This window comes from Delphinus delphis, chromosome 1 (genome assembly GCF_949987515.2).
Source record: "Delphinus delphis chromosome 1, mDelDel1.2, whole genome shotgun sequence".
In the NCBI taxonomy this organism is placed as follows: Eukaryota; Metazoa; Chordata; class Mammalia; order Artiodactyla; family Delphinidae; genus Delphinus; species Delphinus delphis.
The window spans coordinates 25,545,281-25,557,088 of NC_082683.1; the positions used below are offsets into that span (position 1 = coordinate 25,545,281).

Here is an 11,808-nt window from a genome sequence, read left to right on the forward strand (position 1 = left end):
GAAGTAAATGCAGCCATTTTCAACAGAGGACATGTTCCCTTAAGGATACGTCAAAATCTCTGGCAGGGCATAAGATTAAGTTCATCCAAAAAAGGGGGGTTCCAAAAAAAAGTACTGCTCTGAAAAGCACCACACTGTGGTCTTCTCATGGTACCCAGCAGCTCTTAAGTCAGCGCTTAACTGATGCATACTCTGAGCCTGGTGGGAGAGATAAGTAAAACATACTCCCTACCTTCCGAAAGCTCACAGTCTGTGGGGGAGAGAGACTTGTTTATGCACTTAGTGTTCATCTCCCACTCTGTTCTAAAAGGGATTAGAACTGGCTCACGATCAGAAATAGCTTGAATACAAGTGAAATGGTGACAAATGCACAAAAAAGGAAAACGAGGAATTGAGATTTATAGATTTCATCCCAGTTTTTTAAGACTGGAAAAACTTCAAGGCAGAGATCAGATAGGTGGGGCTTGAGGGTGAATATGGGAGAGGGGAGAGAATGAATACTACCTAGCCTCATTCCCTCCTGCTCTATATAAACCCAAGTGTGATTCACTTAGAATTGGAAACTTGTGCTGTGGAAAGAGCACTGAAATATTTGGGGGTGGTCAGACTAGAGTTCAAATTACTCCAACTCACTGGGCCTCAGTTTCCTCATCTATGAAAAATGATAATAGTTGACTTGGAGGATTAATGAAGATCAAGTGAGATAATTGGTGTAAAAGTGCTGTGTAAATTAAGAGTGCAAGATAACTTTCAGCCCTAGCACAGGCCTGAATGAATGAAATGCAAAATGGCATAAAGAAGTGAGTGAATGGCCCAAGGAACAAATTGTTCTTCCTACATATGCTAGTATCCTTCAGCCCAAAGACATTTGGCCCCGATCCCCTTTTCCTCCCCAGGCTAAAAGACTGTACTTCCTTTCATGCCAAGTGGGCCTACCCTGTACTGCTGCACATCCTCGTCTCGTTTTTGCCTCACAAGGGTGGTCTGGTCCTCCAGATTCCTGTTTTGCAGCTGGAGCTGAAGGGCCTCTGCTTGCAGGGGTCGCAGAGCCTCCTTCATCTCCTGGATCTCGGCCTGGGTTTTCTGCAGAGCTCTGGCCGCAGCTTCTTTCTTCTCTAGGAGCCGCAGCAGCTGAGGCTCATACTCCTGCTCCAGGCCCTGGCGGCTCTCCGCCATGAGGTTCTCGAACTGGGCAGAGAGCTGCCGGCTCTCCTGGAGAAAGTGCCCATCCCTCTGGCTTGGAGGTGCTTCTAGTTGTTGCCGTAACTGCTCCTTTTGCTTCTGATAGGCATCCCGAAGCTGGGCTAATTCCTCCGAGAGCTGGGCTGCCTGGGCGGTCAGCACTTCCCGGAACTCGGCAAACTGGGCCACGTCCTGCCGGCGGCACTCCAGCTGATATTGGTAGGACACACATTCCTTCGTCACCTTGAACAGCTTCTGCTTGACCAGTCGGATCTCCTCCCTCAGCCCATCCCTCTCCAGCTCTGCCTGGGCGTGAAGTTTGTAGGCAGCCAGGATGTCGTGGTGGACCCGTTGCACCTCCTGCAGGGCTGGTTCCCGGAGCAACACAAGCTCATGGATGAGCTGATCCCTCTCCTCTTCCAGCTGGGCCACGGCTTGGACACACTGCTGGAAACGCCCCTCCAGCAATTCCACGTCCTCTGTGCTCAGGCTCCCCTCTGTGCTGGGACTTGGCCCAGCTCTGAGGCTCTCCTCGGGGTTAGGTTTCTCCTCGCTCGGGACAGTCTTTCCCCCATAAACCATCTGCTCTGGGCTTGTAGTCTTCCCCGGCTTCACGGGCTCTTCCACATATAGCATCTCCTCTGGCTTTCCTGGCTCCTCCACATACAGGGCCTCATCAGGCGTCCTGGTCTCCTCAATATGCAGCGTCTCCTCAGGCTTCTCGGTCTCTTCCACACACATAGCCACATCAAAGTCACCTGTGTCCCCCGGGTAGAGAATATCCTCTAAGTTCAAGGTCCCTTCCAAAGACAGAGTAACTTCTGGGTTCCAGATCCCCACCTCATACAGGGATTCAGAGTTCTCTTGCAGAGAAGTGGCCTCTGCTCTTGTGTTCCTGCAAGAGAAATGACAAGGTGAGAGGGCAGCCACAGTCCTGGGATGGTTTGTGACTGGAGCCAGTAGGACACAGGCCTAATTTATATCAAATTCTCACATCTCAGAGAGCACATGTCTGCCCCTTCCCTCCATTGATCCACCCCGACACAGCCCATTGCTTAGATCTGACACCATCCCCATGATGTCAGTGTCGAGTCTCTGCTTACATACCTTCAAGGACTGGAAACTCACACCTGAGCTACTATATGTTCCACCGTCATAAGAAAATTCTAGTGTTGAGGTAAAACCTTCCCTGCAATTTTTCCCTGGGTTTGATTCTTCTTTCTAGAATCAGACAAATCTAATTTCTCTTCCATGTAAGTTCTTTGAACACTTAAAGAGAACTGATTTATCCTTCAATTATTCCATGCATGCCAAGGTTTCCAGTACCCACCTCATTTGGGTCACTTCTTTCTGACAGGCTCCAAGTTGACAGGCTCGCTATCCCTTGGGGATGGGTATAGGAAGCAATACCCAGGTGTACTCTGAGCAGTGATTCTCTGGACACTATACTCCTATTGTTGCAGTCAAGACACCCTTAGCATATAGGGCAGCTCCATCATATTCTGGATAAATGCTGAGTTTGACTAAAATCCTGAAGACTTTTTCACACCAAGTGCTTTTAAACCACATCTCTTGTTCCTATAAAACTTCATCTTGTTGGAATTGGCCCATCCTTCTAGCCTGTCAATGCTCTTGAATTCAGATTCTGTGATTCTAACAGATGAGCCCCTTAACCCAGCTGCCCATTGCCTGCTAGCTTACTCAGTTCCTGTGGAGGAATGCTCTCTTGTTGCTTTGGCCCTCAAGTGGCTTTGGTCTTTCCTGTTTCAAATGCATCTTACCTGCCTTGGATCTCTGAGCAATTCTTTGAAAATATAAAATACCATGGAAATAATAATAAATTATACTTTTAAAGGTCTTATATACACCAGGCCCTGTTCTAAATGTTTTACATATATCGATTCATTTAATCCTCATAACAATTCTATGAGGTGGTTACATTTATTATTCCCATTTTACAGATCAGGAAATGGAGGTCAAAGAGATTAAGTAATTTGCTCAAGGAAACTCAGATACTCAGAGTGCACCACTTACAAAACAGACTAAATTTGAGTGTAGCTTTCAATAAACTTTTCTTTTTTAAGATATAAAGTATAAATGAAAAGCCTCACATATCAAACAAAGAATTTGATTTGTCTTGAAAAGGCTTACTTGTGTCCAGGTTTTCAGCTCTATTTCTCAGCTCCAAGTTCCTAATAAAGACTACTTTTATTCTAAATCGTCTTCTCAGTCCTCCTCTCTACACCCCAGGAATCCCTGGCTTCCCTTTTGTATCTCCTGATGGCCCTCTGGAAACCACAAAAGTGTGTCTTCACCAGGCCCCAAACATCACTGGCCTCATTCAACCCCAGCACCTGCACCAAAACCTAAAACTTAATGACAACTCAACAATCACCTAGTCCATTCACTTCACTTTACCAGAGATGGAGTGCTTTTTTTGTTTTGTATAAATGCATGTATTTATTTATTTTTGGCTGAGTTGGGTCTTTGTTGCTGGGCGCGGGCTTTCTCTAGTTGCGGTGAGTGTGGGCTACTCTTCGCTGCGGTACATGGGCTTCTCATTGCGGTGGCTTCTCTTGTTGCGGAGCACGGGCTCTAGGTGTGCAGCCTTCAGTAGTTGTGGCTCGCAGGCTCTAGAGCACAGGCTCAGTAGTTGTGGCGCACAGGCTTAGTTGCTCCGCGGCATGTGGGATCTTCCCGGACCAGGGCTCAAACCCGTGTCCCCTGCATTGGCAGGCAGATTCTTAACCACTGTGCCACCAGGGAAGCCCTGGAGTGCTTTTTTAGATATCTTCATCTGATGTTACTTGGCACCTCAAACTCAACTTCCACCAAATTATCCTTCTCCCTGAGCTTGTTACACCTGTATTTTCCAGCTCAGAGAAATATATCACCATACACCAGGCTGATGAGACAAGCAGTCTTTTTTTTGTTTTTTAATTGGAGTACAGTTGATTTACAATGTTGTGTTAGTTTCTGCTGTACAGCAAAGTGAATCAGTTATACATATACATGTATCCACTCTAATCTTCTAGATTCTTTTCCCATATAGGTCATTACAGAGTATTGAGTAGAGTTCCCTGTGCTGTGCAGTAAGTCCTTATTAGTTATCTATTGTATATATAGTACTGTGTATATGTCAATCCCAATCTCCCAATTTATCTCTTCCTCCCCTTTCCCCCCTGGTAACCATAAGTTTGTGTTTTACATCTGTGACTCTATTTCTGTTTTGTAAATAAGTTCATTTGTACCATTTTTTAAAATATTTATTTCTTTCTTCTTATTATTTATTTTGGCTGGGCTGGGTCTTAGCTGCAGCAATGTGGGATCTTTAGTTGTGGCATGCAGATTTCTTAGTTGCAGCATGCATGTGGGATCTAGTTCCCTGACCAGGGATCAAACCCAGGTCCCCTGTATTGGGAGCGTGGAGTCTTACCCACTGGACCACCAGGGAAGTCCCTGTACCTTTTTTTTTTTTTTTAGATTCCACATATAAGTGATATTATATGATATTTGTCTTTCTCTGTCTGACTTAACTTCACTCAGTATGACAGTCTCTAGGTCCATCCATTTTGCTGCAAATGGCATTATTTCATTCTTTTTTATGGCTGAGTAATATTCCATTATATATATGTACCACATCTTCTTTATCCATCCCTCTGTTGATAGACAAGTGGTCTTTAAACAGCCAACTCACTAAGAACTGACGTTTCTATCTCAGAAAGTCTCCAGTCTCTATCTCCCTCTTCACCCCATTGCCAGGATCCTCGTCCAAGTCATCATCCCTCACCCGCACTTTCGTACCAGCCTTCCCATAAGCCTTCTTCCTTCTCATCCCAGTCTGTTCTTGACAGTGCTGCAGCTTGCTATAATATAAAGCAAACTATCTTGCTCCTCTTCACCATATATAGCCAACTGCTTAGCATAGATTTAAGGCCCTTAAAGATGTGACCTCAACATACCTCTTCAGCCTCATCTCACATTACTACCCATAGCCCACCCAATGCTTGACAACCCGTAACATGCGTTAACTTTTCTACCTCCTACTCCTACCCCACAATGTCTAAAGGGTCCAGCTGAGAAAATACAGTTCATTGTATACCACCTGACTAGAGAACAGTCCTACACTACCTGGAAAAGTAGAGTTCCTAATGCCAGGAAGGATGCACCTGCTCAGCTAGCCAGACCCACCCGGATCCTCAACAGAGTCCCTGCTTTGCCAGCAGACGGCCCTCACATCATGCTCCAGCTGAGTACTCCACCCTGGAATAACGTAATTGTGTTCAAGGAAGTATTCTAAGCGTTTCCCATAAATACTCATTTATCTGATGCTCGTCCATTATCCCCACTTTATAGATTAGGAAACCAAAGCACAGAGTAAAGAACTCACTCAAAGTTCTACAACTCGTACGTGGTGGAGCCTGGCGAAGGCCGGCAGTCTGGCTCCAGAGCCGGAGCTCCTTTTTACCACTCTCGTCTTAGAACAGGCATAAGATCTGAAAGAGGTAAAACAACTACGGCAGGTACAGAGCTTGGCCCTAGCATTCAAAATATATTTATATCTATTTACCTAACAAATTTCTACTCATCCTTCAAAGCCTGCTCAAACTCCACCTCCTCTGTTAAGCATTTCCCAGACAACTCCCATTCTTGTGTTCTCAAGGCACTTTGTAGGCAGCTCATCTTTGAACTAAGTGCTTTGTGTTACAGAAGAGCATGTATCTGTCTCCCCTGATGGTCCATTTCCTAACAACAAGTACAGTTATTCTCTCTATATCCCAGGGTGGGGCTCTGTAGAAGGTAGGCAGGCAGCAACCAACTGAGCTCCAGGGAGGAAACTTGCCCAAGGTCGAGTGGCAAAGCTGGAAGTAGATTCCAGGTCTCCTGACTTGCAGGCAGTGCTGTTACCACACACCACTCAGTCACCCCATCCACAGTGCCAGGCCTCTGCTAGGTGCTGCCCTCACACTGCTGTCTCTCTCTAAGGAGCTGGGGAAAAGTAGATTATGGGAGGCCTAGGGGCAAAGGGGCCAGCTTATCTGAGGCCCCTGACCTCAGGTTTCCTTGGGCTCCAAGCAGCCTCCCTCTCTGCCACTTTGTCCCTGTCCCTAGAGGATTCCATCAGCTCCCAACCCATCAGGGATGTGACTGGGAGTGTTTGTGATACTGTGCAGGCATGAGTTGGTGTGTGACTCTGTGTGTACCCCTATGTGTGTACAGGTGAGTGCACATGTAAAACAAGGCTCAGCTTTGTGCCCTTGGTGACAGGGGAGGGGTGTCAGGTATGTGTGTGTTTGCACCTCTACCTCTTGGTACAAGAGGAAGTCCAGGGCTACAGGCTGACCTGGGGCAGAAATACTCCCTACTCGCCCCAAATCCTTCAGCCACAGGTCCCTTCCCCGCTAACCAGTGGTGGAGCTGACCGTTGAATGTTGGAGAGGGCCTCCCCTCCAGGGCCCCTGCCAACCAAGGCCCTCTTGCTGGTCTGGGACAGTAGATTCTCCCCCCAACCCCGCCCCGTCTAACACCACCCCAAGCCCCAGACCAGAGAGAACCAGCTGCTTGAACACTCTCAACTCCAAGCTGGCAGCCGCCCAACCTTGCGCGAAGTCTCTTCCACACGGCAAATTCAGCAACTGGAGGCCTCCATCTCCAGCTGCATTTGGGGTGAGCAACGAAAGAAAACGGGTAGCGTCTTTGGCCACTGGGGGCCGAATGGCATCTCACGGTTGGTGCCCGCTAGTGTGAAGCGGTTAATCCTCGCACCGCCCGTGGGAGGGGGAGGGGTAATTATAAAAAGTCCCAGACAACCGGAGATGCCAGGCCGGGACGAGACGCCCCGATCTCCCTTCGCGGGTGGCTCCGCCCCGTGCCCCACCCAGGCTGGACCCCCGCCTCCGCCCGGCGAAAGGCGCTCGCGGGGGGTGGGGATCCGTCCGGCACCCCTTCCCCAGGGGGCGGCGACGCGGCCCCGGGACGGTCCTTTCCTACCTCGCGGCCTCGGCGGCGCCGTCCCCGCCGCGCCGGGGCTCCGGGCTGGCCATGGCTGCGCGACCCGGGCTGGGCGGCCGCGGTATTAATAGCTGGCCCCCCGGGCAGCCCGCGCCCGTCCGCCGCACTGCCAGCTGCAGCCGACACCGGATCCCGCCGGCCCCGGGCCGGGCGCGCCCACTTGGCCCAGGCTCCCGCCGCGGGAGGAGGGAGCGGGCCGCTAGGCCCGGGGGCGGGGAGATGCCGCCCCTCCCGCCACCAGCGGAGGGTGTGGGGGGAGGTATGGGTAGGGGGTCGGCGTCTCCAAAACCAATCCCCTTGAGGTCTTCCCGAACCTTCTTTCTCTCCACCCTTCCCTTCCGAGGGTCCCGGTTTGGGCGGGGCGGGGGGGCAGTGGAGGAAGGTGGCTCCGCAGCCTCAGGAGAGCGCTTGCCCCGCCAGACCGGCCCGGGAGGGGGTCAGGGTGTGGGGTTGGGGACCTCGAGGGACCCCGCACCCTGCCCGCCGCCCGCAGGAGTTCGGGGGTGTCAGCCGCCGCCCGGCGCCCTGCGATGCCCCCTCGCCTGAGCGCTGTGCCCCGCAGCTGTCGCCGAGGGCTGGCGGAGGACGGGGTAACACTACACCCCGTACGTTTGCGGACAGTCCGGAGCCTGGGGAAGGGCGGTGGGAGGACTGCGTGGGAGGGTTTAAGCCTCTAAGTTTCAGTCCATATTTAACACCGCTTTCCGCCCTCACGCTGCGAGGTTTCCAGGGGTCTCTCCGCTTGCTCCACCTGTCACCCCCCACCCGCCCTGCTTCTGCCCACTCCAAGGCGTGCCCCCTCCCCCAAGTCCTTAGGCCACCAGTGTCAGGATCAAACTCAACACTGAAGGCTGTCTCCCTAAGCGAGGAGCTGCCAGGCCCCTTCCCAGACCTGGGCCTCGGGCATTCTCCCTTCTGATGCCTTTTTTCCACTTAGCCCCTGTCTGGGGGAGGTCTTTGACTCAATCGCAGAAGAATGCTGTTCACTGTAACCAGCAGAGGGGCTGGATGTGTTTAATCAGAGAGGCCTTGAGTAAAGGGGTGGTCGGGGCGGGGGGTCGGCCGTGCGGAACGCTTGTGGGCTGTGCGTTGTGATCTGTGTGCCCACTGCCAGCTGTGTGAACACCACGTGGTTGTGTGTGTGCTCTGTGGAGGGGGAGGCTGTGTGATGGTGTGTCAACGTGTGACTCTGTGATGACCGTGGAGTACCTGTCCGTGTGGATGTACCCCACACGGATATGTGACTGTATAATCATGGGGGAGCGATTGTGTGTGTGGTGATTGTGCTGGTGGTGGAGTGTCTGTGTGGCCGGCTGTTGTGACTGTGTTGTGGGGCGTGTGTATAGTTGTGTGCGTGATTGTGTAGTTACAGGAGACTGGGGACTGAAGTGTGTGGGAGGGAGGGCTCATAAGCAGCTGTGTGGAGTGTCTTCTGTGTGTCACTGGGGCCTGAGTATGTCGTCCTTAATCCAAGTTTCTGAGTGTGCTGCCTTTGGCGTATATTTATATCTCTCTGTGTAGTGCAAGGGGGTGGGAGATTAACACCCAGGGCAGCCAAATATACCCTTGTAAGGTATGCACGAGAAAAAGTCGAGTTTTGGAGGCTGCTGGTCATTTTCTGACTTACCTCTAAAATATCCCAGGGGAGGAGGTTGGCAAAGCCTCTGGGGCTGGTCCTTTGACAGCCACTGCCAGTCAGAGGGGAGCCAAGGGAGCAAGGGCAGGGCCTGCCAGCAGCACTATTTGCTGTGGTGCTAGGCAACAGGCAGCAAGGGTGGCATTAAGAAGGGCTGTCCCTTCCCCTCCAACCCTCAGCCCAGGACCTGGCCCCGGGCCGCCCCCAAGACTGATTCCTTAACCGCTCTTAAACTCCCCCAAGCCCTTCTTTAGGCTGAGACACTGAATCCCCCAGGGTCCCAGAAGCACCTACGGTCCTTTGTTTTTGCTGTTCCCTCTCCCTAGAACACCCTTCCAGCTCTTCATGTCCTCTCTTCTTCAGGTCTCAGCTTACATGTGATCTCCTCAGAAAGACCTTCCCTGACGTGCTCCTCTCCCACATAAATATCCATCCTTTTACTGTTTGTCTCATCATCTTGTTTATTTTCTGTACAGCACTTACTGCAATCTTTAATAATACTGTACATTTTCCATTCCTTCCTTTTCTGCTTCCCCCACTAGAATGGAAACCCCATGAAGGCAGGAACTTTGTGTGTCTTGTTCACTTCTGTGTCCCCAGGGCCCAGCACAGGGCCTGGCATATAGTAGGATCTCAAAAAGTTGTTGAATGAATGAAGGAAAGGAGTATGGTTCTCCCTAGGCCAATTTAGGCAACATTTGATGCCTGCTGTGTGCCTGGCCTGGGCCACTCGTCACCAAGGAACCCCTTTGTACTCAGGGAAACAGACATACACATGTGCCCAGGCTGTGTACACCAAGGCAGAGGGAGGTGGGTGAGGCCACAGGACTCCGTTCACTTGGCAAACATGGGCACTTGGCCTGCGCTGGGTCCTGTGTCAGAGCAAATGGCCTTCTTTGGCCCAGGGCCCTGCCTGCAAAGAGCTCACAGTGTAGAGGATGCTAGAACTGTCCCCTGGGGCGACAAACCCCTGCAGAGAATAATGCTAAATCACTGAGCTGAGTGATGGGCTAGGCACTGAGAACCAAGGAAGCCAAGAATGGGAGAGATTAACTCCAGGACTGGGGACAACCTCACGGATGGACGAAGTAACGTGGGCCTGGAAGAGGAGAAAGGGCGTTCCGGCGTCAGGCACAGACTGCTTGGAGAGACAAGCACAGCCACTCTGTCTCTCAGCCCCTCCACAAAGCCGAGTCCACGAAGAGAGGAGAAGCCCCTGGGCTGGCTACTCTTTGCCTACCCTTCATTCTCTGTGCTTCTCTGCCCTGCCCTGTGTCCTGGGGCTGACTGTCACTGACAGTCTCACCTGGGCTCCCTTGCCTTACGGTTTCAGGTAAAGTTTGGCCAGTAGGAGACATTGCCAGGAGATCAGAGGGAAGGAGGAGAGCGAGATCAGGATATTTATAATACTGTGATTTTGACAGTTACTATGTTCCCCCACTGAAAGGCACAGCTCCCGTTGGGTGGCCTGCAACCCCAGGGCACGACTCCTGCCAGGTTCCTTAACAAGGCTCCCTCCCTTGCCCCTTCAGGCACTGGGGCTAGTGACTCTATCCCACTGTTGTGAGCCCCAGGGTGCTTCACCATTCCTGCCAACGCCTCTGTAAATAGTTCCTTCATTAAACCCTCTTCTGGAAAATGCTTTGAGTTTTCTCCCCTGCTTCCTGCTAAGACCAATAAGGTAAGAACTAAACTTAGGGAAGATGAGTCTTTGGCAGAGAATTTGGGGAGACCCTCTTTCTAAATCACCACCCAAAACCAGAATCAGAAAATGTTGTGAACTACTACAAAGCTACAATAATCAGAACAGCATGGTATTGGCATAAAAACAGACACATAGATCAATGGAACAGAATAGAGAGCCCAGAAATAAACCCACATGCTTATGGTCAATTAATTTATGACAAAGAAGGCAAGAATATACAATGGAGAAAGGACAATCTCTTCAATAAGTACTGCTGGGAAAACTGGACAGCTACATGTAAAAGAATGAAATTAGGGCTTCGCTTGTGGCACAGTGGTTGAGAATATGTCTGCCAATGCAGGGGACATGGGTTCGAGCCCTGATCCAGGAAGATCCCACATGCTGCAGAGCAGCTAAGCCTGTGTGCCACAACTACTGAGCCCGTGCACCTAGAGCCTGTGCTCCGCAACAAGAGAAGCCACCGCAATGAGAAGCCTGCGCACCACAACAAAGAGTGGCTCCTGCTTGCCGCAACTAGAGAAAAGCCCGCACGCAGCAATGAAGACCCAATGCAGCCAAAAATAAATAAATAAATCTATTTAAAAAAATAAAAATTAAAAAAGAATGAAATTAGAACATTTTCTCATACCATATACAAAAATAAACCCAAAATTGGGACTTCCCTGGTGGTCCAGTGGTAAAGAATCTGCCCTCTAATGCAGGGGACATGGGTTCAATCCCTGGTCAGGGAACTAAGATCCCACATGCTGAGGGGCAACTAAGCCCACGTGCTGCAAACTACAGAGCTCACGTGCTCTGGAGCCCCCACAACACAGCTAGAGAGAAGCCCGCGCACCGCAATGAAAGATCCCGCGTGCCTCAACAAAGATCCCTCGTGCTGCAACTAAGACCCGATGCAGCCAAAAAAAAAAAAAAAAAGCTCAAAATGGATTAAAGACCTAAATGTAAGACTGGAGGGGCTTCCCTGGTGGCACAGTGCTTAAGAATCTGCCTGCCAATGCAGGGGACACGGGTTCGAGCCCTGGTCTGGGAAGATCCTACATGCCGCAGAGCAGCTAAGCCCATGCGCCACAACTACTGAAGCCCGTGCGCCTGGAGCCTGTGTTCTGCAACAAGAGAAGCCACCGCAGTGAGAAGCCCTCAGCAACTAGAGAAAGCCCGTGCACAGCCACGGAAGATCCAACACAGCCAAAAAATAAATAAATAAATAAAACAAAGCTATTAAAAATTTTTTTTAAAATAAAAGACTGGAGGTCATGAAACTCCTAGAGGA

General features: G+C 50.7%; 1 protein-coding gene across 2 annotated transcripts in view; it reads right to left on the reverse strand.

The window, feature by feature from the left end:
• Positions 1–7,226, reverse strand: part of SYNC (syncoilin, intermediate filament protein) — a 17,567-nt gene extending 10,341 nt beyond the window's left edge. For both annotated transcript variants that reach the window (XM_060018476.1, XM_060018466.1), the window contains exons 1-2: positions 7,174–7,226; positions 937–2,077 (exon numbers count right to left, since the gene is read on the reverse strand). In XM_060018476.1, coding sequence (XP_059874459.1) covers positions 937–2,077; positions 7,174–7,226 — 1,194 coding nt within the window. The remainder of the gene's footprint in view (positions 1–936; positions 2,078–7,173) is intronic.
• Positions 7,227–11,808: the final 4,582 nt, after the last annotated feature.